The 21746-nt window shown below is 45.4% G+C and overlaps 1 protein-coding gene and 1 long non-coding RNA gene across 2 annotated transcripts in view; one reads left to right on the top strand and one right to left on the bottom strand.

The window, feature by feature from the left end:
• LOC119396703 (protein argonaute-2) overlaps positions 1-19119 on the bottom strand; it is a 71318-nt gene extending 52199 nt beyond the window's left edge. The window contains exons 1-4 of the mRNA XM_037664009.2: positions 18930-19119; positions 18313-18594; positions 14047-14193; positions 13301-13731 (exon numbers count right to left, since the gene is read on the bottom strand). Of these exons, the coding sequence (XP_037519937.2) occupies positions 13301-13731; positions 14047-14193; positions 18313-18594; positions 18930-19119 (1050 nt within the window). The remainder of the gene's footprint in view (positions 1-13300; positions 13732-14046; positions 14194-18312; positions 18595-18929) is intronic.
• On the top strand, positions 5703-9156 carry LOC119396708 (uncharacterized). Its single transcript, XR_005184477.2, has 3 exons — positions 5703-6120; positions 7450-7532; positions 9047-9156. It is a non-coding gene; the product is annotated as an uncharacterized LOC119396708 (long non-coding RNA).
• Positions 19120-21746: the final 2627 nt, after the last annotated feature.

The raw sequence follows: 21746 nt of genomic DNA, 5'->3' as shown, positions 1-21746 counted from the left end.
AAGCGGTCATCGCACGTAAATGTTCGCAGCGGAAAGCAGACTAGTAGTTGTGCATTTCAGACTGAATAACAGTTGCCGACATACGAAGTGATGGAGTCTCAGTAGAATATTCAGCTTATTGAAAACAACCCTTTTATGCAACGCAAAATAGCCGAGAAAAAAAAAAGAACGTTTTATGAGCAGCCAGAATATTTAAAACTCCGCATTCAACAATGCTTTGACTGGAGCGATAAGAAAGGCGCCTTACCTCGCAAAGAACACTGTTCTTTGTCGAAACAATGTTCCTCTGGCCATGTAGTGCAGCCACTGCTCTGGTGCATGTCATCACGCTTACCTGCGGTATCATAAAATGTGCGTAACCATTTGTATGGGTGGTTTTGCAGTTATAGGCGCAACAGCACGGCATAGCGGCAGCACGCAGCGCAAAAAACAAACCGCGCGCAACGTTCGCTGCGTGGAGCCGCGGCGAAAAATCACGCGAGCGAAAAAGAAAAATACCATCAAAACGCAAGATCCACGCGTCTCAAAGCGCAACCGCAAAGGAGGCCAATCGTCGCGCCGAGAAAGCGGCGAACAGGAGAACGCGAAAGGGGCGAGAAGGGAGAGAGAAAGACGCGCTTGCGGCGGCGAGTACAATGAATGGCGGTACTCTGCCAACATCAAGTGGTTTTACGGGCGATGATCTGCACATCAGCAGCAGCGGTCGTTGACATATTGTTACGAAATCGCGCAACGCGTGACTATAGATTGCTGAGTCATTGGAGTATACATCTATTGTTTATTACATAACATGCAATATATCATTCATGTTGAATCATTGCATGTGGTTCCAACACTGGAACCACAATCAGCGTTGACCCGGCATGTGTTTTTCTGAAGAAATTTCTAGCACTGGCGTGGCTCTATGGCAGGGAATTTTTTTTTGCGAGAAGGGCAAGCCACGTTATCACGTCATAACTTGTGAATCGCGGTCATTCGTAGGCTCATGTCCTTCTCTGTCCATTTGGTATATAGATAGATAGATAGATAGATAGATAGATAAGATAGATAGATAGATAGATAGATAGATAGCTAGATAGATAGATAGATAGATAGATAGATAGATAGATAGATAGATAGATAGATAGATAGATAGATAGGATAGATAGCTAGATAGAAATGGTCAAAGTGCCTTTAGTTCGCTTAAGACATACATGGTATTTTTTAGGCCTCCCGGTATGTTTCCTTTACTGCTGTGATCACCCGGTAATCAGGCTCTAAGTCGCAAGTAGTGTTAATAGCGGCGGTGGTCCTGCGACGCTTTGTGTAAGTATACAATCGTCCGATGCGTTTCTTGGCGTTCACATGCCACGTAGAAGAAGAATGTTTATAGATTGCACGTTAGTAGTCGCTAACGAGCGCTTTACGCCAACAAAAAATTAGAATATAAAAAGTCGTTGCAGTCCGTCTTCTACGTTTACCCGATGCGCCACAAAAAATTCGCTGCCAGCGTTGTTTCTGCTGTACACCTGTCCGGTGATCCGGTACTGCGGATACGATGAAACGTTTACGGACAAGATTCGAACTCCACGCGGGATTAGCGCCATCGTGTAGTGGCTTCTTAATTAGTGCTTGTAATCAGGTAGCAACCCGCTAGCTAGCCTGGCAAAGTACAACAGCGACTCCCATCAATTATGAAGGCTACAAGCCATTGGCAGCCAAGTGATAAAAGGTGTCATGTCAAGCACCTAAAGCAACCCCAATAAGTTGTTCGCAATGGAAATATGCTTTTGAGCGAGAAACATGAAGCTTTGAGATATGACAGACATGTCATTCAAAGGAAACAAAGTTGGTCGCAGTTAAGAAATTTTCAAGCAAATTATTATAGTGCGTAGCCTTTAATGGTATAATATACGGGGTGATCAAAAGTAGGGTTTTTATGGTTTTCTTGAAAATCGGTGCCGGGAGGTACGTGAAGAGCACCTTTTTAAATAACATATCAATCTAGGGGGGGGGGGCAATTATTTATTTATTTAATATTTATTAAAGATAATTTGAAGGCCCGAAGGCACCACAGAAAGGAGTGGGCAAAACAATAATTACAAGTGTAGTTTTAAAAAAATGTTACAGGGAAATCTTGTACGCCGAGCTTGAAATCTTTTTCGCCCATTATGCAGGCGATGGAGGCGGGAATGGGGTTATAGGCGCCGCTTGTCCTAGGAACCAACGAGCCATTGCACAATCTGGTGCGGCAGGACGGTAAGTCGACGTTATAGCGGTGATCGGTCCTCGGTGATGGAAACGAAGTGGCTGAAAGAGAGCGTCCTTCAAATAGCTCTTATAATGATATATTTTGTGAAATATCTTAAGGCGAGGCGATATGCGGCGGAACGAAAGGTGAGGCAAGTTTAGAGTGTTCTTCATGGATGTGACACTGGAATGACGTGAATAATTCGATAAGATGAAATGCACTGCGCGATTCTTAATGGCTTCGAGAGTTTGAATGAGAATGGTATGAGTTGTATCCCATATGGCGCATGCTTACTCTAATTTTGGCCTTACCAATGTTTTGTAGAGTGTTAGCTTGATTGACGATGAGGCAGAGGAAAATTTTCGACGTAGATAACCAAGCATGAGGTTAGCATTGTTACCAAATATTCTACGTGCATATTCCACGAAAGATTGGAAGATACCTGCACACCAAAATATTTTAAACTCTCAACAGATGGTAATGGAATGTTATTGAGCCAGTGTGTATGCGAACAGTGGGTAGTAGCTTGGCGTGGAACGTGCATGCTCTTAGATTTAGTTATATAACTGTCATGAGCCATTCTTACGCCATTGCAATATTCATCTATATCGCAAACTTCTGGTAACGTACGCAGTCATCTGCGAATAGTCGCCGCTTTTGAGGAAGAGACCCAAGATGGAGGATATTATTATAATAAGAAAGCAGTGGGCCAAAACGGACCATTGTGGTACACCAGACGTTACAGCGGAAATAGGTGAACAAGAATGTTGGCTGTCACATACTGGCTCCGGTTAGAGAGAAATCTTTACCACGAAGTACGTTGGGGTCAATATTGAGCTCATTAACTTTCAAAAGAATAGTTCATGTCAGACGGAGTCAGATGCTTAGTCGCATCTAAGTATATGCAGTCAGTATCAAATTTAAGATCTAAGGCAAGAAATAAGTCGTTAGTAAACACAGCAACTGCGTTCCGCACGAAACTGCTTTACGGAATCCATGCTGACAAATACTAATGCACATCACCGGATCTATGCACAGCAAGCACCATCCCAGCCTTCCAGTCAGATGGCAGTGTTAACGCCTGTTCAAAAAGTTGACAATAATAAGGCAGAATTGACTGGTGTACACTCAGCTTTTTGACGAACTACAATCCGGACCGGCTGATGACACTTTCAAGTTGACAAATCAGTCTTTCAGCACCAACTGCGTCAATGATGATGGAGTCCATTGGCACGAAATTGGTTCCTGGTAAATGCAGGAATATGGGGGGGGAGGTGCTCTTATGAATGTGTGACGCAAATGCATCATTCAGAACATCGCAGCACTCACTAAGAGCAACTGTGACTTTAGACTGGATTAATTGAATATGTCGCGTTTTAGTTCTGCTTATGATGCTCCAAAACTTACGCGGGTTAAGACCGAGCAGCGCAGGAAGTGTTTTAACAAAGAATTATTTTTTTTTTGCTTTCGAAAGCGCACTACAGAATTCTCGATTCAATACATGATAGAATGGCCAATGGCCACTTCTGGCTGATAATTTCGCGCGTAAGAATAGCCGCTTCTTTTTATTTCGCCTGCGTTTTAACGTGTTGTTAAACCATCGAGAACGAGGATTCGATGAAATAACATTTAGAAATAACAACGTTCAATTGGCCTAGTTGGTACGACGTTGTAATTGAGATGCGCGGAGCGAAATGCACAAACGAGTAACTGATCAAGAGGACTGTACCACTACTCCTGTCCTCTTCTTCCGTTACTCGTTTGCGCATATCGCTCAGCGCATGTACATTTCAACGATTCCATGAAAGTTTTCTTTTAGGCACAAAGCGATCAATTAGGTGTAGTAATTTGTTCTTATATTGTAATCAGTTCTGCCCAACTGATCGCTGCTCAAAACCAGCAAAAAACAAGTCAACAAAACATTGTTATTCTCTGTTCATCCATCAAAGCCCGCCTTGCTATAGTCTTGGATAACTTTGCTTTTTTTCTTGACGGAAACTCCTGCTTTGAAGTGAGTGGATTATAGAGTGGTCGCTAATAGCCGGTAGATGAGTTGAAGGTGAAGCTAGGCCAGTTGTAGTGTTAAGTATTATGTGTAATATGTTAGCGGATGTGGGAGTAATGCGAGGGGTAAAGTCAACGAGCTGAAGCTGGGTCTAGTTGCAGTCGTGAAAAAAAGTAAAAAAGCTGCTTGCTTTCAGCTGAGCTATGCTTTAAAGTAACCGAGTCTCTTTCTGACATGATATCAGGAAAGTTGAAGTCGCCAAGGATGAAGAAGGGTGATCTTGCGTATCTGACGGACAGCTGATTGATAACATCGTGCAGGTCATTACAGAAGGATGACGATGCAGATGGTGACCGGTAGCAAACACAAAATATTATTTCGCGAGAATCACTGAGCGCGCGTGCACACACCAGCTCATGGAAGATAGAACACGAATAACATAAGAAGCAACGTTATCGGCAATCGCGAGCAGAACACCACCACCAGACCGGTAATCGCGGTCACATCTGTAAAACTTGTAGCACTTCGGAAATCGCGGTGTTAGTTATCAATGAAACCCACCAATCTAACTCAGATTCAATAATACACTTTTATTCAATAATGATCTATCTATCTATCTATCTATCTATCTATCTATCTATCTATCTATCTATCTATCTATCTATCTATCTATCTATCTATCTATCTATCTATCTATCTATCTATCTATCTATCTATCTATCTATCTATCTATCTATCTATCTATCTATCTATCTATCTATCCAGTTCGGTATATACCAAAATATACAGAGAAGGATATGAGTGTTCGAACAATACGATTCACAAGTTATGACGTGAATAATGTGATTTTTGCCGTCTCGCAAAAAAAAAATTTCCTTACCACAGAGCTACGCCAGTGCTTGAAGTTGCTTCTAAAAAACACTTGCTTGATCAACGTGAAATGTAATTCCACTGTTGGCTGTCGGATTTAATGACATGTAATGATTCAACATGGATGATTTATTACATGTTATGTAATAAACATTACATGTATACTCCTGTGACTCAGAAATTTATAATGACACGTTGCGTGACCCCGTAACAATATGCAAACGACAGCTACTGCTGATGTGGAGATCATCGCACCCAAGCGTGCTCTTCATTTCTATAAAACTGACGCATTTGCTTTAAAGTGAGTGCCGACGTTACATCGGACAATAATCTACCCTTTAATCGCGAATGAAATCGGCGTACTAGGAAAGCCCTCGATATGCCTACAATATCCTAATGTGCTCAAAACCTTAATCCACCTCGTAACACTTGGCTCAAAAAAAGAAAAAAAGAAAAAAAGCGGCGAAGGCAGCTCCCGGTGATTGTCTCGCATCACATTGATTTCCTCGAAGCGTCGGATCTACAGGAGTTTTTATGACACAGTGACGCCACTACACTGTTAAAACGAGCCATCATTTTGACAGCGACCTCTTTATCTTTTTTGACGAGCCGTCGGCGTCAAATGGGAAAGACGGCGACTCTCTTGTCAACGAGCGAGCGGAGAGAAAGAGAGACGAGAGAAAAATGAGAGAGAAAGTTCCAGCGCGCCTCGGTTGGCTACCGTACGTCACGTGACACGTCGCTCTCTCAGCGGTTACCTCTCCAAGAAAAAGAGTGGAGGAGGCAGAGCGGCAGAGGCAGAGCCGCCACCGCGCCGGAGAGAGAGAAAGAGCCGAGAGAGCGGGTACTGCTGGTACGCCGGTACATTCCAACGTGTTTCTTCGATCTTTGTGCGTGCTTCTTCCATGTCGGTTTGGTGCGCCATTTTGTCTTTTTTTTGCGTGGCGTGCGAGTGCCTGTGCAACGCGCGTGTGTGCTTTGGAGCTGCAGCCTCAACTCGAGTGCACGTGTAAAGGTGAGTGTACTGTTCTACTTATATACTACTTTCGTCTGTTTACACCTTCGGCTGTGCACGGTTTAACAAGGCACTTCGTTTGCGTGTAGCAAAGAAGTAAGCTCTAGTTTTCGCGCGTTGTGGAGGCGACTCCCATCGCTCGTCTGTTCTGCTTTTTGCGGTATGCATTCGAGCGATGTGCTTTCGCACCGAGGCTGAACCACGTGCAGCAATTTTCAAGCGTCAGCTTGCATCTAGTGTGATAAAAGAAGAAAAAAAAATGAATAAAAATGTTCCAGTGAAAAAAAAAAAAAGCTCAAACGTACGAGGAATATTGGCGCGCGTTTTTGAGTAGAGTGCACTTTTCGCGCACTTTCGATGGCGATTGAAAGTGGTTAAAACGGTGCGAGGACTGGGATCGAGTGGAGGAACTCTAGTGCGCCATGTACGGCCGAGTACGTTCAGAGCACTTGAAAAAAATGCTCAATAGGGTCCTCAATTAGTATAAGACTTTATTTAGTTGTTTCTTTTTGCTTTTCATCTTTTCGTTGGTATACATGCGCTAATGCTGATCATGATCATCTGCAACTCTGACGACTTGCATAATGTGGATGCTATAGTCGCTAATTCGTAAAAGTACACGTCAACTATAAATTAATAGTTTTTTTTTTGTATTGTAGTGTGGCTTAAAACTGCATTTCTTGTGCAATTTACTCTCTCTGTTTCTTGATCGTTTCCCGGCAAAGGATGCAGACGTTGGTATCCGATAGCGATTGGCCAGCTCTATTCTGATTCACGAATCGCAATCGAAAGTGACCTTGTAACATGCAAACGGGAGCAGGGGCGTAGCCAGAAATTTTTTCAGGGGTAGGGGGGGGGGCGCACCGCCTTCATTTCGGGGGTTGGGGGCACCTCCTTGAAATGGTCATTTTTCGCTCTGTATGCAAAAGAATTTCGGGGAGGGCACGGGCCCGGTGTGCCACCCCCTGGCTACGCCACTGAACGGGAGCGCTGAAGCATTGCGAAAAAAAAAAAAAGACCAAGACGCGAAAGACGGAGTTTGTATTGAGAAGCATTACACCAAGAGCATCCACGCGCGTGCCCCGACTTTGAATTTTTTCATAGAAAATTTAAAAGTGCCGCCTATCAAACGAGCAGCTGTCACTGCGTAAAAATGGAGAAACTGGATTAAATTGCAATGTTCTCGACATGTGTAAGGATTTAAAACACAGCAGGGTGAGGAGGAGGCTAAGGGATTTGTCAAGTGCTTGCAAGTTAGTATGCAAGTTACTGCATGTAACTATCGAATGGATGTGATTGACTGACTGCTAATCGCTCCAATCATTTCAGGTTCACAGGACAGGTCTGAAAGGTCAACGTCAATCATATTTGGCCGTGGATATCACTGCAACTTTGGCACTCGACCAAGCGAGGTATGTACTCAGTATCTCGGAATTTTTTTTTTCTGCGTGTTTTAACATTGCTGAGGACATGTGTGTGTCATTTGTAAAGAAAGACCAGACCCTAAATGGGGTCTTCTGAATTAGTACCTCAAGTTTAATGTGCAGGCCAACTGCCTACATGCACCCACGCCACAGCTGCGACGTATTGCCCCACTGTCAGCGCATAAGCCTTCTGGCATAGGTGTATATCAACCTCAAGCATACTTGGCTGTGGATGTCACTGCAACTTTAACACTCCATGAAGCGACGTATGTATTGAATATCTCTGGAATTTATTGTCTCCGTGTTTTAAAATTTCTGAGGACACGTGTGTCGTTTGTAAAGACAAATCAGACCCTAAATAGGGTCCTCTGAACTAATACCTCAAATTTAATGTGCAGGCCTACTCACCCCATGCACCCAAGCCACAGCTGCAACATATTGCCTCGTCAGCGAAGTCAGCTCATAGGCGCATACTTCTAAAGTATATTTCATGGAAACACATCTCAATGTCATGATTTCTTGTCACATTTGCGAGACTGCAGTGCAGAACTTGTACAAATATGAGAGACACTACAGAGTTCATTCAAATGTTCATAATGTTAATGTAGCATGTGTAAATCAGGGCTGCTCGAAACATTTCAAAACATTTAATGCACTGCGTGTGCTTGTTTCACGCAGTCATGTTGGAGATGATGTTGCTTCTGTGTCATCTGGACAAGAATTTAGATGTCCTCATATATTTCGTGATGTCAAGTTTTCTTTTTTTTTTTTAAAGAGGTTGGGCACGTTAAGAAGCATATTTCTTCTAGTGTTGCCACTGCCTGTTGTTTTGTAAACTGTAAAAAAGTGTTTCAAGTGCAAAATCATTCACGTCTCATGTAAGTTGCTTTCATGGCAGCATTGTGTGTCCAAGACAGAGTGTGACACAATGTGAGGAAGATCTTGCAGCACCTAGCAGTGCAGGCCAAGATTTCACCAGTGTTGATGTTTAACAAGTTTCAGGGCATGATAATGAGGTTTGTAAAAGTGGACAGCTGCCACAAGTGTGCATGTAGCCTATACTGGAACTTAGTGGTCTAGATGCGATTCATGGCAGAGCTCCTGAAGTGAAGCAAAATGACCTTGCAGAATTACGGTTTAGAGTATGTGTTTATCCCTCTACATTATGAGCAGCTATTTCTGTTACTAGAAATAATACACGGTTTGTTTGTGCAACTGTGGGCTCTTTTTACATTTTATATTTGTTATTACCCTCCATGCTTACTTGGGAACATTATGCATCAGAGCATATACATGTAGCTAGTTCAGTATGCGACAAATATGGTCACATTTGCTGCTCAGCATTTCTATCTGGTGTCCTTTGATTTCATCATACAGTGTCTCTCACACAATGCAGCATAGTTTATACATTTCCGGCGTTTCACATCTGAAACCCAAATATGTGATTGGCATAGTTTATGGCGCATGGATTTATTCTGTCATTCTCTTTTTGTTTACTCCAGGTACATTGGACAGATCAACCGGACCAAAAGGCGGGGTAAAGGAAAAGGCAGCGGAATAGGACCAAGGGTGCTCAGCCTTATCAAAGCGCTTTGAATAATAAATGTGCAAGTATTGACAAAAGCTTTTGATGCATATTTTATTAGGTACTACCCATGTCGAGTGATGGTCGCATGGTGAGGTACACCACTCTACAGTTCATAGTGACACAGAATACACTTCATCTCTTGGGCCATCATACTAACAATGCAGCTGCATTTCATGTTGAGAGTCTCTTGTCACCTCGCAGAGAAAATGCTACATTGATGGTCTCATAATAGCATTGACAAAAAGACGTACAGGTCGGTTGTATTTTGAGTTCACGAAAAAGATGTCAAAATGAGAGAACACCGTCATTTGCAAATGACGGTGAAATGTTATCAATCTGACAGGTCGGTTGTGTTTTGAGTTCATGAAAAAGACGTCAAAATGAAAGAACACCGTCATTTGCAAATGACGACCTTCAGTTATTTTGATAGTTACATTTTATCAATTTGACGGTTTGCTTGTATTTTGAATTGACGGGAAAGACATCAAAATGATAAAATATTACCATCATTTGAAAATGACGGCCTGCCATCATTTTGACGGCCATATGCTTGGAAATAGAGCTGCCAAGATTTTCCCGTCATTTTGACAAAGTTTTTTTTACAGTGTACTCCCGGAAAGCCATATATATATATATATATATATATATATATATAGGCACGCCATTGCGAGAGGCACGTCATCGCTTCATTTTCATCGTTTCAACGATTGTGGACCATGTTTTTGGACTCGACCACCGGTAAGGGGCGGCGTGGGGGGGGGGGGTGGCGCTGCGATGAAAATTGCCCCCCCCCCCCCGCCTAATGGGAACACTTCGCAGGCTTATGCTCAACAGCACCACGCCCGATGCCCAGAACGGCCCTCCGCTTTCTGCAGCTAGCATTTTTGCGGTGCTAACTTTTGATAGGCGAAGCTTCAGCCCTGGTGCTGCTGGAGTTCGCCTAAATTGGCAGATTGTTAACTCATTGGAGCGGGAATAAACTGCGCGAAACGTATGTGTGCATATATACAGAGTTTCCTCGCAATAAATCAGTAGCTGTTCCAGCACCTTGTCTGTCATTGTCACGGACCCGTCCCAAGCGCTGTTTGTTCCTACCCTAATCAGGACTGGTTTCTTACAGGCCGAGTAGTTTTAGCTCGGACGGTAAACACATAAAGGTGATCGCCACTGCGAATGAGGGGAACGCGTGGTAATGTAGCGTAAGTTTACTAGCCACTGATTAGGCTGCTGCAGGCCCGTGGAACTTTGTTACTGCGGTGTCTGTGCAGCGCCAGGAAATATCTTAAGCACGTAGATGAGCTTTATGTATCGAAGAATCGTCAGAGACTGAATCCTTTACGAAGTCCCACAGGAACTCCTAATCTTGTGTAGTGTTCCAAGTGAAAGTTTTCTAGACTACTGCATCGCCCTCTTGATTTAAGCTCTCCGAAATGGGTAGGAGCCGAATATTGCATGCATCAGAAGATTCGACCAAGAACCACGCTTCCAAAACCGAATAGCTGAGGGACACCGACATCCTCGCTTTCCAGCACACTGCACAGTTGTTGACATCGGTACAGAAGACGAGCCAGGGCTTTAACAGAACATTGGTAGCTGCTCGTCCTTGTTGTGTGGAAGGCATCCAATAATGAAGTGGACAGGAGTCGGAAGTCAGACAGCAGTCTTTAATGGCGAGTAAGCCCTCGGCAGTTGTCACAGTACAAACACTGATATGGAACATGAGGCACGCTGTAAGATTAGCGATCTCGTTCTGCATAAACAAGCACTTACGAGGACAATGAGCAGTTTGAGTATGAAAGCATGAAATTGCACTCGTGGTGCGGGTGGATAAAATGGTAAGTGTAAGCTTCAAGTAGCAACAAGAAAATGAAGTTGGGGACACATGTAAAAAGAATTGGCGGTCGAAACGCAGCACTGGCCTTCGGGTGTTCACAGGACGGAAGTCTGTCGGCAGGATGATGTCAATGGAGACGCAAACCGACACCTGCCTGAAGACGGCTGCAATAAAAGCTGAAGCGTACTGAACAGCAGTATATTAAATGGCGTTTGTTACGGTAGTCGCGAGAACCCATCAGACATGGACAAACCGCGCACGAAATGTAACTGTCGTCGAGCACAAGCAAACAGCCTTGTCCTAGATGAAAAAAATCTTGTCTCTACAGTTTCCCACGACATTGATGGGATTTGTATCGACTTGTTCAGTGGCCTTCATGTAGCAGCTTGCACGAGCTGCTGCAAGGTGCGCGTAATAGACGGGCGCTGGGATAGACACCACCGGAACGCAGCGTGCGTACATATGACACAGGCTGAACGTGATCTTCTGTAGTGTTTCCGGTTCGAAGCCGTTGTCGTCGTAGATAACGCGGTAGTGGGCGGGCCGAGCTGTGCCTCTTATGGGAGTGTGAGAGCACATGAAAAACTCGCGCTTCGCATGTTGCGTGATTGTCCTATCGACGACAGTCCCTGGAGGTACGTTGGTCCCATTTTTGCGACAGAAGCGGGTTCTGTGCCGCTTCTGAACGGTCACAAACGTTATTCGTGGGTTACATCCGAACACTTCTGCGAAAGCGCTTTGCAAGTATTTGTGCTCTTTTTCACAAACTTCACCGATTTCTCCCTCGCTCACGCCGTCGCGATAGAAAAGAATGTCTTTCGGAATTTTTCCTGGATTTTTCTCCTCGTAGTGAAGAAAAAGTTCTTTGGCCATGCTCTCCATCTTGGAAATGATTTCTACGCGTGTATTGCCGTCGGTCCTCGCCTGGGGGCGCATTACAGCGACATAGCGAGAAGCGCGGCCATCAATGCTGGCGACGACTGCGGCCACGGATGGACTCTGGTCATTCGGGCCGTGGTGACTGACGTCTGCACCCATGACCAGGGCATCCTCGCAATTAAATCCGTCGATTGTCCGCGGCATAGCTTTGTCAACGAATCCAAGCTTCGCTTTTATCTTACGTATTAAATTGCCACCGATCGAACCGTCACTAAATTTGCTCTTATCTACAGCAACACACTGAGTGATCAGCCCAAGTTTAGTTTCGGCATCGTTTTTGAGCTTGTTGTAGTAGACAGATTTTTCGCTGTCAAGAATGATAACCAAGAATTCCACCGCTTTCAGCTCCTCGAGGATGTCCACCAAGTCCGGATTGTTGCGATTAGCAATCTTTGCCTTTACATCCAGTATAATGCCCTGTCTGATTCCTTGGGCGATCAGATTCTTCTTCAATTTAGCGACGTCAGATACAGTGTTGAACTTGTTCATGTTCAAGATCGTCCATGGCACCACTCCCATAGGAGACTTCAAATCATCCACATTAACTTTAGGAAACACCTTTGCACTGCACTCGACGGGAGATGTTGAGATACTGGTGAAAAATTCGCCGAGAATGTCCTCTCGCCGCACTGCCAGTTCTCGCGCTACTCCTTTGGCGCGCGCAAACCTCTCGGACGGAGTCACCGGTTTACCGGACTGACTCTGTTCGCCCCGCTGTCCTAATGGGATGAAGCACATCTCAAGAGGATAGTAACACTTGCCTTTCTTGCTTTCGACTTCCACGCAGGGTAGACTAGGATGGTCAAGCTTTTTGTACGTCTCTTCGAAGTATTTCGCTACTGTCTGAGCTTCGGTAACCGCGATTTTGTCCGCGCCTTTCTTTGTGATTTGTTTTATTTTCCAAGAGCGGGTGTACCGGAGATGCTTCACGCACACTTTGAAGCCACGCAGTCTTGTGTTGAGGTCTTTGATTTCCGCTTCCTCAAGTTGCGGATGTTCCCCAAGCTGACGTCCCAGCAGAGCTTCGACGTAATTTAGAAGCGGGCCATCTTCGTAGAAAGAAGTCAGTATCGTGTCCGCGTTTACGAACATTTCATACTGTCCCGAGCGGACGCTGGTCAGAATACCGCTGTAAGTTGCTTCGCCGGGATTTTCAGCGTCGTCTGTTTTTGCCGGAGGGTCCCCTCTCTGCTGACTGTAACGACCTCGAACGGTGGGCGTGCGATATTGGGGCGTGGTTAGTTGCTTTTGAGGCGCAGGCTCCTTGGGTACTTTTCTCAGCAGGAGCCGGCCGAGGCAATCGCGGTCGTGCGAGAGGGCGCAGCGTATTGCTATGTCGAGCGCTTGAGCCTGCTTTCTGCTGTAGTGCTGAGAATCGTAGCGCAGCATAGCCACCTGCCGGATTCGGACGTAAAATTCGTCTCTTATCTCACAGATTTCTCTGCGAACACTGACGATTTTAGTTTCTCCTTCGAGTTCCAGGGGCTTAATCGAGTACAAGGATTTCTGTCCGTCGAAAATTGGGTTATTCATATCCAACGTGCTGCTGGCGAACTCTGCCAATATGCGTCTCTTGTCACGAGAGGCAAGGCGCTGCTTGGCATCGGTTTCCGATGGCGGATCCTCTGCGCCCCACCAAATGGTAACTTCGTAATGGTAAACGACAAGCTTCTTGTTTAGGTCCAATTTGAAGTGATTCGCTTCGACAAGGAGAGTCGGGGTTGTGGAGCTTGAACGGTCAGTGGCAGAGGTAGCGCTTGGGGATCCTTGGTCGAGGGATGAACTGGCACCTTCTCGCCGCATGAGAGATTGGCCTTGCGAAGGTTCTGAAAAAAGAAATAAGAGGAAATAGTAAAAACGTGTCTGTTTAGAAGTTTGTTGTCACATAAGAACACAGTTGTCATAGGTCGTAAGTGTTACAGAAAGAGATACGTTCAGGGTACTTCCTATCGGCAGTACATAGCTAAGTTAATGACAGGACAGGCAAGTGGAAAAGCTATTGGCGTACAAAAGGAAAGGCGTTGTCATTTCCACCACAAAGTTGAGAACGCAGCAATGAACTAGTAATGTGAGCGCCTTGGATATGATTTGCAGGATAATGCGGATACAAACTCGAACAGCCTCTTGGCTACGAGCCGTACCTTGACTGATGCCTGGACGATTGCGTTCGACAACTCTGCTTTCGTTACTCGAGTTCCACGAAGCACGACGGGGGCCGCTGCGAGATGACCCGCTTGAACTTGAGTAGTTGCTGGCGGCGGTTCCCGATGGTGCAGCAGGAGGCCACCCTGCGGTTGAATTAAGCGATAACAGTTATTCATAGCAAACGGAAGGAAGGACTCATCTTAGATGAATCTGTACGAACAAGCTTGCCTTCGAATGAGATCACATCAAGAGCCGTTTTCGGCGCAGTAGCTATCCGCCGCCGCCGGTGTCCGTAGCCGCTATCACTCGAAATAAAAAAAAAAGCAAACAAAAATGAAAATATCTAGGATAGAACGGGATTCGAACCAAGACCCTCTGCTTGGCAGCCCAGTTTTCTATCACGAAGCCACGCCTGTGCTTGAAACTCCTTTGCAAACAGACCCTATGCAGGCTTCATGTCGAGGAAGGAATCGTTAACATGTGTAATAGAGTTTTAGAAGAGTAAAATAACGATCGGGCGTCACACAATGTAAATTATGTAACTAGTGGGGCGTTTTAACCTTTCAAATCATTACAAAGGGCTCAGCCATAATTCTTCATAGTCAGCCACCGCATCAGCAAAGTGCACATACATGCCTTTCCGGTGTGTAGCGGGTGCCTCGCTTCTGCGCAGAATAACGAACAATGGCGTAGGAGGTGCTTCCCTACTTTACTATTTATGGCGTAGTGGATGCCACGCAAGGGTACTTGTATAGTAGTTGCCCGAATAGTTGAATAAGGGCTCTGGAAAGGCCGTTCTTCGAAGCTTTCGCTGTGACTGCTGCGCGTTCCGCGCAGGCCTGGCATTCCTTTTTTAAATCACAGAATACAAATAATTGACATACGTCTCAAAAACCACGATACGATTATGAGAGACTACGTAGTGGAGGGCTTCGGAAATTTCGACCACTTGCGTTTCTTTCCATTTTTACATCTTTTTGTCCCATTCTCCCTCCCCGTAGTGTAGGGTAGCAACTGGTCGTCGTAATTATGGTATAAACCTCCCTGCCCTTTCCTCATTTTTTTATTTCTCCCTCTCTTTCTCTCTCTCAAAATCGAAGTATACGGGCCTCTAGCATTTTGCCACAACCTCATTGCTGCCGCCACGTCCGGGAATCGATCCCACGACTGTCGGTCCAGCAGTCGAGCACCACAACCACTAGACCACCGCGACGGATCAGAGCACATTGCATGTACTGGATCAAAGTCAACTCCGCTCCAACACACAAAAATGCTTTATGAGCGAAGGGTTGACAATATCAAGATACGCAACTAGTTTATTCGGAGTATAGAGTATCATCGTGCTTCATAATTTCTGTTAGACAGCCACAAGAAGCAGCTTGACGACCGACGAGCGGGCCACCTTAAGAACGCGTTAAGAAAAATAGTGCAGCGCATCTTTTCAGCGTCACATGCGGACGCGCCTCGTCGTTAGCTAGCGCCATTGTTCATACTGAACGCTAACCGCCACTGCCTTTGTCAAACGTCGCCTCAACGATGACTGCAGTGTGTTCGATGAACGAAATTGCTGGGGTAGCTTGAGAGCGGGAAAGGAGCGCGAGTGGTACGAGACCCTAAATTATTTGCCAGGAACAGAAAGCATGGCACTGCAGGCACCACCGACTCAACAAAAGAGACCGTCCGTCTGTCCCTCGGTAATAGCAAGACTAATCGCTATAAAATAATAAATGTATAAATTAATAAGTTCTCTCTAGGGGTACTGGCTTTCAAAGCTAGGGCCCCACGCTCAGAATGACTAATGTAAACCCACTAACAGAAAGCCGGGGATGGGCACCCACTTTTTTTTGTGTGTGTTTAAGGCATAGCCATAATGCCATTAAGAATAATAAAAAAAATGGGCTGAGGTTTTACTTGTACAAAAGTTACCACAAGCGAATGGCGTGCTTGCCACTGTGTTAACCTACCATGTTACTGATGATAACTAACAGACAATAATGCCAAGGAAGGTATAGGGGGTGTTATTTGTAGTAATTAGAATATAATTGTGAAGAAAGTAAAGTAGACGAAAAGATAACTTGCCGCCGGCAGAGACCGAACCTGCGACCTTCGAATAACGCGTCCGATGCTCTACCACTGAGCTACGGCGGCGGTCATCCTGTCGTCCACTTTATGAAGTATATACGTGCATTTAAACCTAGGTGTGTTAATCAGCGCCGATCGCAGCCATGACGGCGAGTGTGGAATACTCTTATTCTGCCTGTTAGCGTCACGTAGCACGTGATCTTTTTACGAGCTGGCAGTTGACGAATAATCTCTCGCGTACTACCTGAAGGCATCAAGTGTGCCAGAACGAGACCCTCGCTATGAATGAATTAAAGAAGTTGACTTTTAAGGGCTCGTTTTTCTTTGTTAGACACGATATTAATTAGAACTAACAGACAATAATGCCAAGGAAGGTATAGGGGGTGTTCTGTGTAGTAATTAGAATATATATCTGAAGAAAGTGGACGAAAAGATAACTTGCCGCCGACATGTCAAGCCACATGTTTCCCATGTCGGTCCCTGCCGCTTTACTTTCTTCACATTTATATTCTAATTACTACAAATAACATCCCCTATACCTTCCTTGGCTTTACTGTCTGTTAGTTAATATTGTATCTAACAAAGAAAAACGAGCCCTTAAAAGTCAACTTTCATTCAACCCACCACGTTGTACGACTTATTAATTTTAAATTGAGACTTGATGGCAACAATTACGGTATGCGACTCCCATAGGGAGCCGTACGCAGTAACTACCGACAGCTAGCTTCTGAGGCACGATGCACCAGATAAACATGCAATGGCCTTGTCAGACACCTTTCATTACGTGACACGGATCTTGAAAGATTACCTATGAGAGCGTTGTTGTGCATTTGTGTTTGCATGTATGAAGAATGATAGAAGATTGCTTCCAATTGCGATTTCTTGGTAGCCAATTAAGACTATATACTAAGCACCTTTATGATTACTCGCTGATATCACGTATTGCAATACCAAAACGAAGTGAAAGGAGCACTGAAGTCATGTTTGTTTATTGGAAACCTTATGTTCACGGTTTACCACCTTTCCAGGGATATTCAGTCAAAGATTGGCTCTGTAATCCCCGCGAAGAGCTAAAAGCGCGTATCGCGCAGTTAATAGGGATGCTAACTATCTCAAATGCATTTTAGACAGATACATCTCTCGAAAGTGGCGCAATTTCGGGATTTCTTCTCATCCAACACGACTAAACAGTTACGCATGTGGCAGTATACAATAATGATGTGCTAATTAGTAGCCGACCAGCCGTAAGTGCAATGGGACTTCGAAACTGAGAATAGTATAATGTGCACAAAGAATGAAAAGTTTTTAACCAGAGGAAGGAACAATGTACGTTTGCTTCCTATTTTTACTGTGTTGCTGGTTGAATTTCTCCGCTGAAAGATAGGTTTAACAGACTCTCTGCCTAGATGCCGAGTCGGTCGATATAATAAAGCTCTCACTAATGGCTTGACTGTAGTTGCTAACTGAATCTACCTAAGAAAGTAGTTTGAAATATAAATCTGGTTGGTTGTCCGCGGCATCACGGGCTATAATGCCGTGGTAGTAGGTGTAGTTTATACTCTTGGTTCTAGACCAACTTACGTTCTACGTACCAAAACCACGATATGATTACGATGCACGTCAGTAGTGCTGGAAACTTAGCATGTGCTACGGTGTGCTACCAATGCGAAATTAGCATGCGAGCCAATGATTCGGTCGGATAGTCCTTATGCGTTCTTCATAGGGATCACTTATTAATTTTAAAACCTTAGCTGTATTGACAGATGAGAAACGCAATGCCAAATGTTTCGCTTTTATAGTTCGTGCCGAAATATCAGATGATGACGTCACAAATTTCAAAATGTTTCCCGTATGTTATTTTCACATTGCCCAAACTAAATTTTATGAAACCCTGTATCTTAAACCTACGGCTTCCTCAGAAGACAACGTACTTCACTTTTACCGGAACTACGTAGGCCTTAGTATAAGTCGCCAAAAGCTATGACGTCACGATCACAGGTACGGGAACTAAAAGGCGTCGCAACCCGCATTTTCTTGCGCGTTTTCTCGCATACCAAGCGTCTTTTCGCAGCAAGCGTGGTGTTTTTGGTATCGTGGAAGTAATTTACTAGTACGAGAAAAATCAGTTCTCGCTTTAGAGTCCCATTAAGGAGAGCGTGCTTATAGTACAAGAACCTTACTGTTCTCGAATCCCGAGTAGGGTCCTGCTGGTGGCGCGTTCCCGCGGTGAAAGCTCGATTCCGTTCCGTACCTCTGGAGCGCTGACGTTGCAGGTTGTGACTGTACCGGAGGTGAGCAAGTACCCGCTGCCTGTGCTTGGCGCCCACGGACTGCGGGCTGCATCGGAGGACGCTGGGTGGAAGGGCCTCTTCGAATGCCACGCCCTCTTCCAGCCGTCCGATGTGGAGACCCTTGTTGCAATGTTTCTTGTGGGCCATCGATTTTTAGCCGAAAAGGGTCGTCTGGAAGCGACTGTGGAAGTTGTCCAGTTGAGCGACTGGAGTTCCAGTTTCCAAGTGTTAGGTTAAGCGATGAGGGCTGTTGAGGGGTAGCGGCAGGGACATAACCACCGGCTTCACCAGCGACAGGATGATGACTAGATGCACTGTCTGATTGAAAAGATGCTGCAGAATTTTGCTGTCCGCTGTGCGTTCCCGCAGGGTTTGGCTGCCTTAAGGCGTATCCTCCAGCGACCAGTGCTTGCTCATATGTCTGGTTTTCCTGTCGCGGCTGGTTTCCTGTCGCGGCGTTTCCTGTCGCGGCGTTCCCGTGGTGAAAGCTCGATTGCGTTCCGTACCTCTGGAGCCCTGACGTGCATGCAGGTTGTGACTGTAGTGGAGGTGAGCAAGTAACCGCTGCCTGTGCTTGGCGCCCACGGTCTGCGTGCTGCATCGGAGGAGGCTGGGTGGAAGGGCGTCTTCGAATGCCACGCCCTCTTCCGGCCGTCTGTTGCGGAGACCCTTGTTGCAGTGTTTCTTGTGGGCCATCGATTCTTAGCCGAAAAAGTTCGTCTGGAAGCGACTGTGGAAGTTGTTCATTTGAGCGGCTTGGGTCCCAGTTTCCAAGCGATGAGGGCTGTTGAGGGGTTACAGCAGCGGCAGGGACATAACCACCGGCTTCACCAGCGACAGGATGATGACTAGATGCACTATCTGATTGAAAAGATGCCGCAGCACTTTGCTGTCCGCTGTAGTGCGTTCCCGCAGGGTTTGGCCGTCTTGAGGCGTATACTCCAGCGGCACCATGGGCATAAGTATTGTCGACCAATGTTTGCTCATATGTCGGGTTTTCCTGTCGCGGCTGGTAAAGATATTGAACTTGTTCGGAGGCATGTTGTTGCACATGAGAGCTGGCGGCGGGGTACGAGTCTGGCGTCGCACAGGCGCGCGCCTCTTGGTCCTCTTGAGAGCCGTGGCTTCTTGACCTGGCATTGTGTGGGTAAGGACGCAGTGGTCTTCCACGATTGGGTTCTTCCATGCTGCATTAGATATACAAGGAGTGCTTAAAACTTGTGCTAGAGCTCAGGCGCGTTATGCGAATACTATAGAATATCAAATGTTTGAAGTATCGTTAGTACGTGGACTGGACTTTCCTATTGGGGCTGCACAATTCGTGTGCCGATTTGTTTTAAACCAAATAGTGAGCAATCAGGGCACACATGATTACGCTTAAGACAACGATTTACCCCAGTTATGGTTTTGTTGAAAATGCATGTTCAGAGACGCAACACCGCACGAAGACAGGAGGAAAAGGGTGAGACAAGTGCGTGCACACAGTATTCTCATGCCTGCCGAGAAGTTTGATTCGATAACCTTTTATAGAAACCTGACGAGGACTTTGGTGAGCGCGATGCGCTGACTAAGATGATCTTAATCTATAACAGCTCAAATGAACAAGAGATGAAAGGGATACATAATGCAGCCGCTGCGTCACTATACTCAAGTAATGAAGCAGTCATGCCAAGTGCGTACGCTTGCGAGGAAGTTTAAAAACCCAAAGATTGCTTGAGCTAACTGCTGTACGGAGGAAGGAATGAGGGAGACACGCTGACACATACGCGCGGGTGTAATCAGGTCCGATTTCGATAAAACCTCCTCAGGCATCAATTATCTGTAAAAGCATGTTGCATCATTTTGTGTTTGATGTTTTAGATTAGATAAGGTTTTCTTACTATTTACTCCTAGCTTTACCTTTGGAGGTTCTTTAATATACTTTTATTTAACACTGTTTCAAGCCACTTGCATAAAGAATGCATCAAGTGCGGGTCATCACAATACATGACACTACCAGTCCCCGAATGTATACGAGACGCCACAATGTTTGAGGACCTACGTGATGACCTATGAGACGTCTTTAGTGTTGCAATTCTTTTCGCTTTCGTTCGTGCGAGGAGAGTGCAAGAACGGTATGACAAGAATAGACATTTATATTTATGGCATATAGATTGGTTGGCAGAACAGTCACTGCCTCGAATCAATAGCGGAGCTCTGTAGAAGACTGCGAGTTGCACTATACGTTTTTAAAGTCAGTTTTTTTATACAGTATAGTACTGGGGTTGGACGTCAATCGTTTGCCTTGGAATGTGTCCTCCGTGGAAGTTTAATAACCCGTGACGCGTAGTTCAGTGGGAGAACGCCATACCCAGAGAAGTATATCCTATGCCCCCTTACCTGCCGTGATGCAACACGGCTTTGCACCCCCCCCCCTCCCTTCAAAACAAAATCCTGCAGATGACTTCATAAGAGTGAATAAACACATTATGAAGCGCCTATAGCATTCAGAAGCTTCTTCATGGATTTTTAGAATTCAGGAACTGCGCAGACACGACAAAAAGATGAAAGTAAGAGATTGATACTTTCTTAAAAATAACAGTCACGATTACCATCTCCCCTTCAAGCGTTTCAAATAGCAAAAAGGGCGCATCAGTTCACTCCCGCCTAGGTAATGCACGCGTGTCTGCCGTTTCTCAACAATTTCATTGCGATCGTTTCCTTCCACTGCTGTCTTTTTTAAAAGCCTGCAAATAAACTGCTTTCACGAAATAAAGTTACTAGATGTATGCGCTTTGTGTGCGTATATGGTCCTAATTAGTCCCGTCTTTAAAGGGGTACTGACAAAATTTCGCGGCCGAGATAGCCTGCTGGATCGATTTCCGTGTACGTGCGTGTACCATCTGCAAAATATCGACAGCGAATGAAACTTCGAAGGTATTGTATATGAATTTTGAAGTTCGCATACCCGATCCAGCATTATAGGCCGCACCTGTTGCATTGACACCCTCGGAGGTGACCCGAGGTGACCCCCCTACTTCCCCTACGTAACCGTTGTAGCCGGTACAACAAGTTATGATGACGTCGTAGGCGCCATTTGTGTTTTGACGCGCTCGCCGCTGCGCTGTTGGTGTCTCAAGGAAATCGTCGCCAACAGACGACGATAACGAGGACGATGAAGGCGATGACATCGCGTAGCACGTGCGGCAAGCATGCGAATGCGAGGAGACGACGCGAACAGCGCGGAAGTGCGTCACACTTCTGTGTGCTGACGTGATCGAGCGCTGCAGCCGCTAGGTGGTGCTAGTTGCACCCGGAGGCTTGTCGTTCTTGAAACCGAAACT

The sequence above is a fragment of the Rhipicephalus sanguineus genome, chromosome 6, assembly GCF_013339695.2.
Source record: "Rhipicephalus sanguineus isolate Rsan-2018 chromosome 6, BIME_Rsan_1.4, whole genome shotgun sequence".
Classification (NCBI taxonomy): Eukaryota; Metazoa; Arthropoda; class Arachnida; order Ixodida; family Ixodidae; genus Rhipicephalus; species Rhipicephalus sanguineus.
This window is presented reverse-complemented; position numbering and strand designations above follow the sequence as displayed.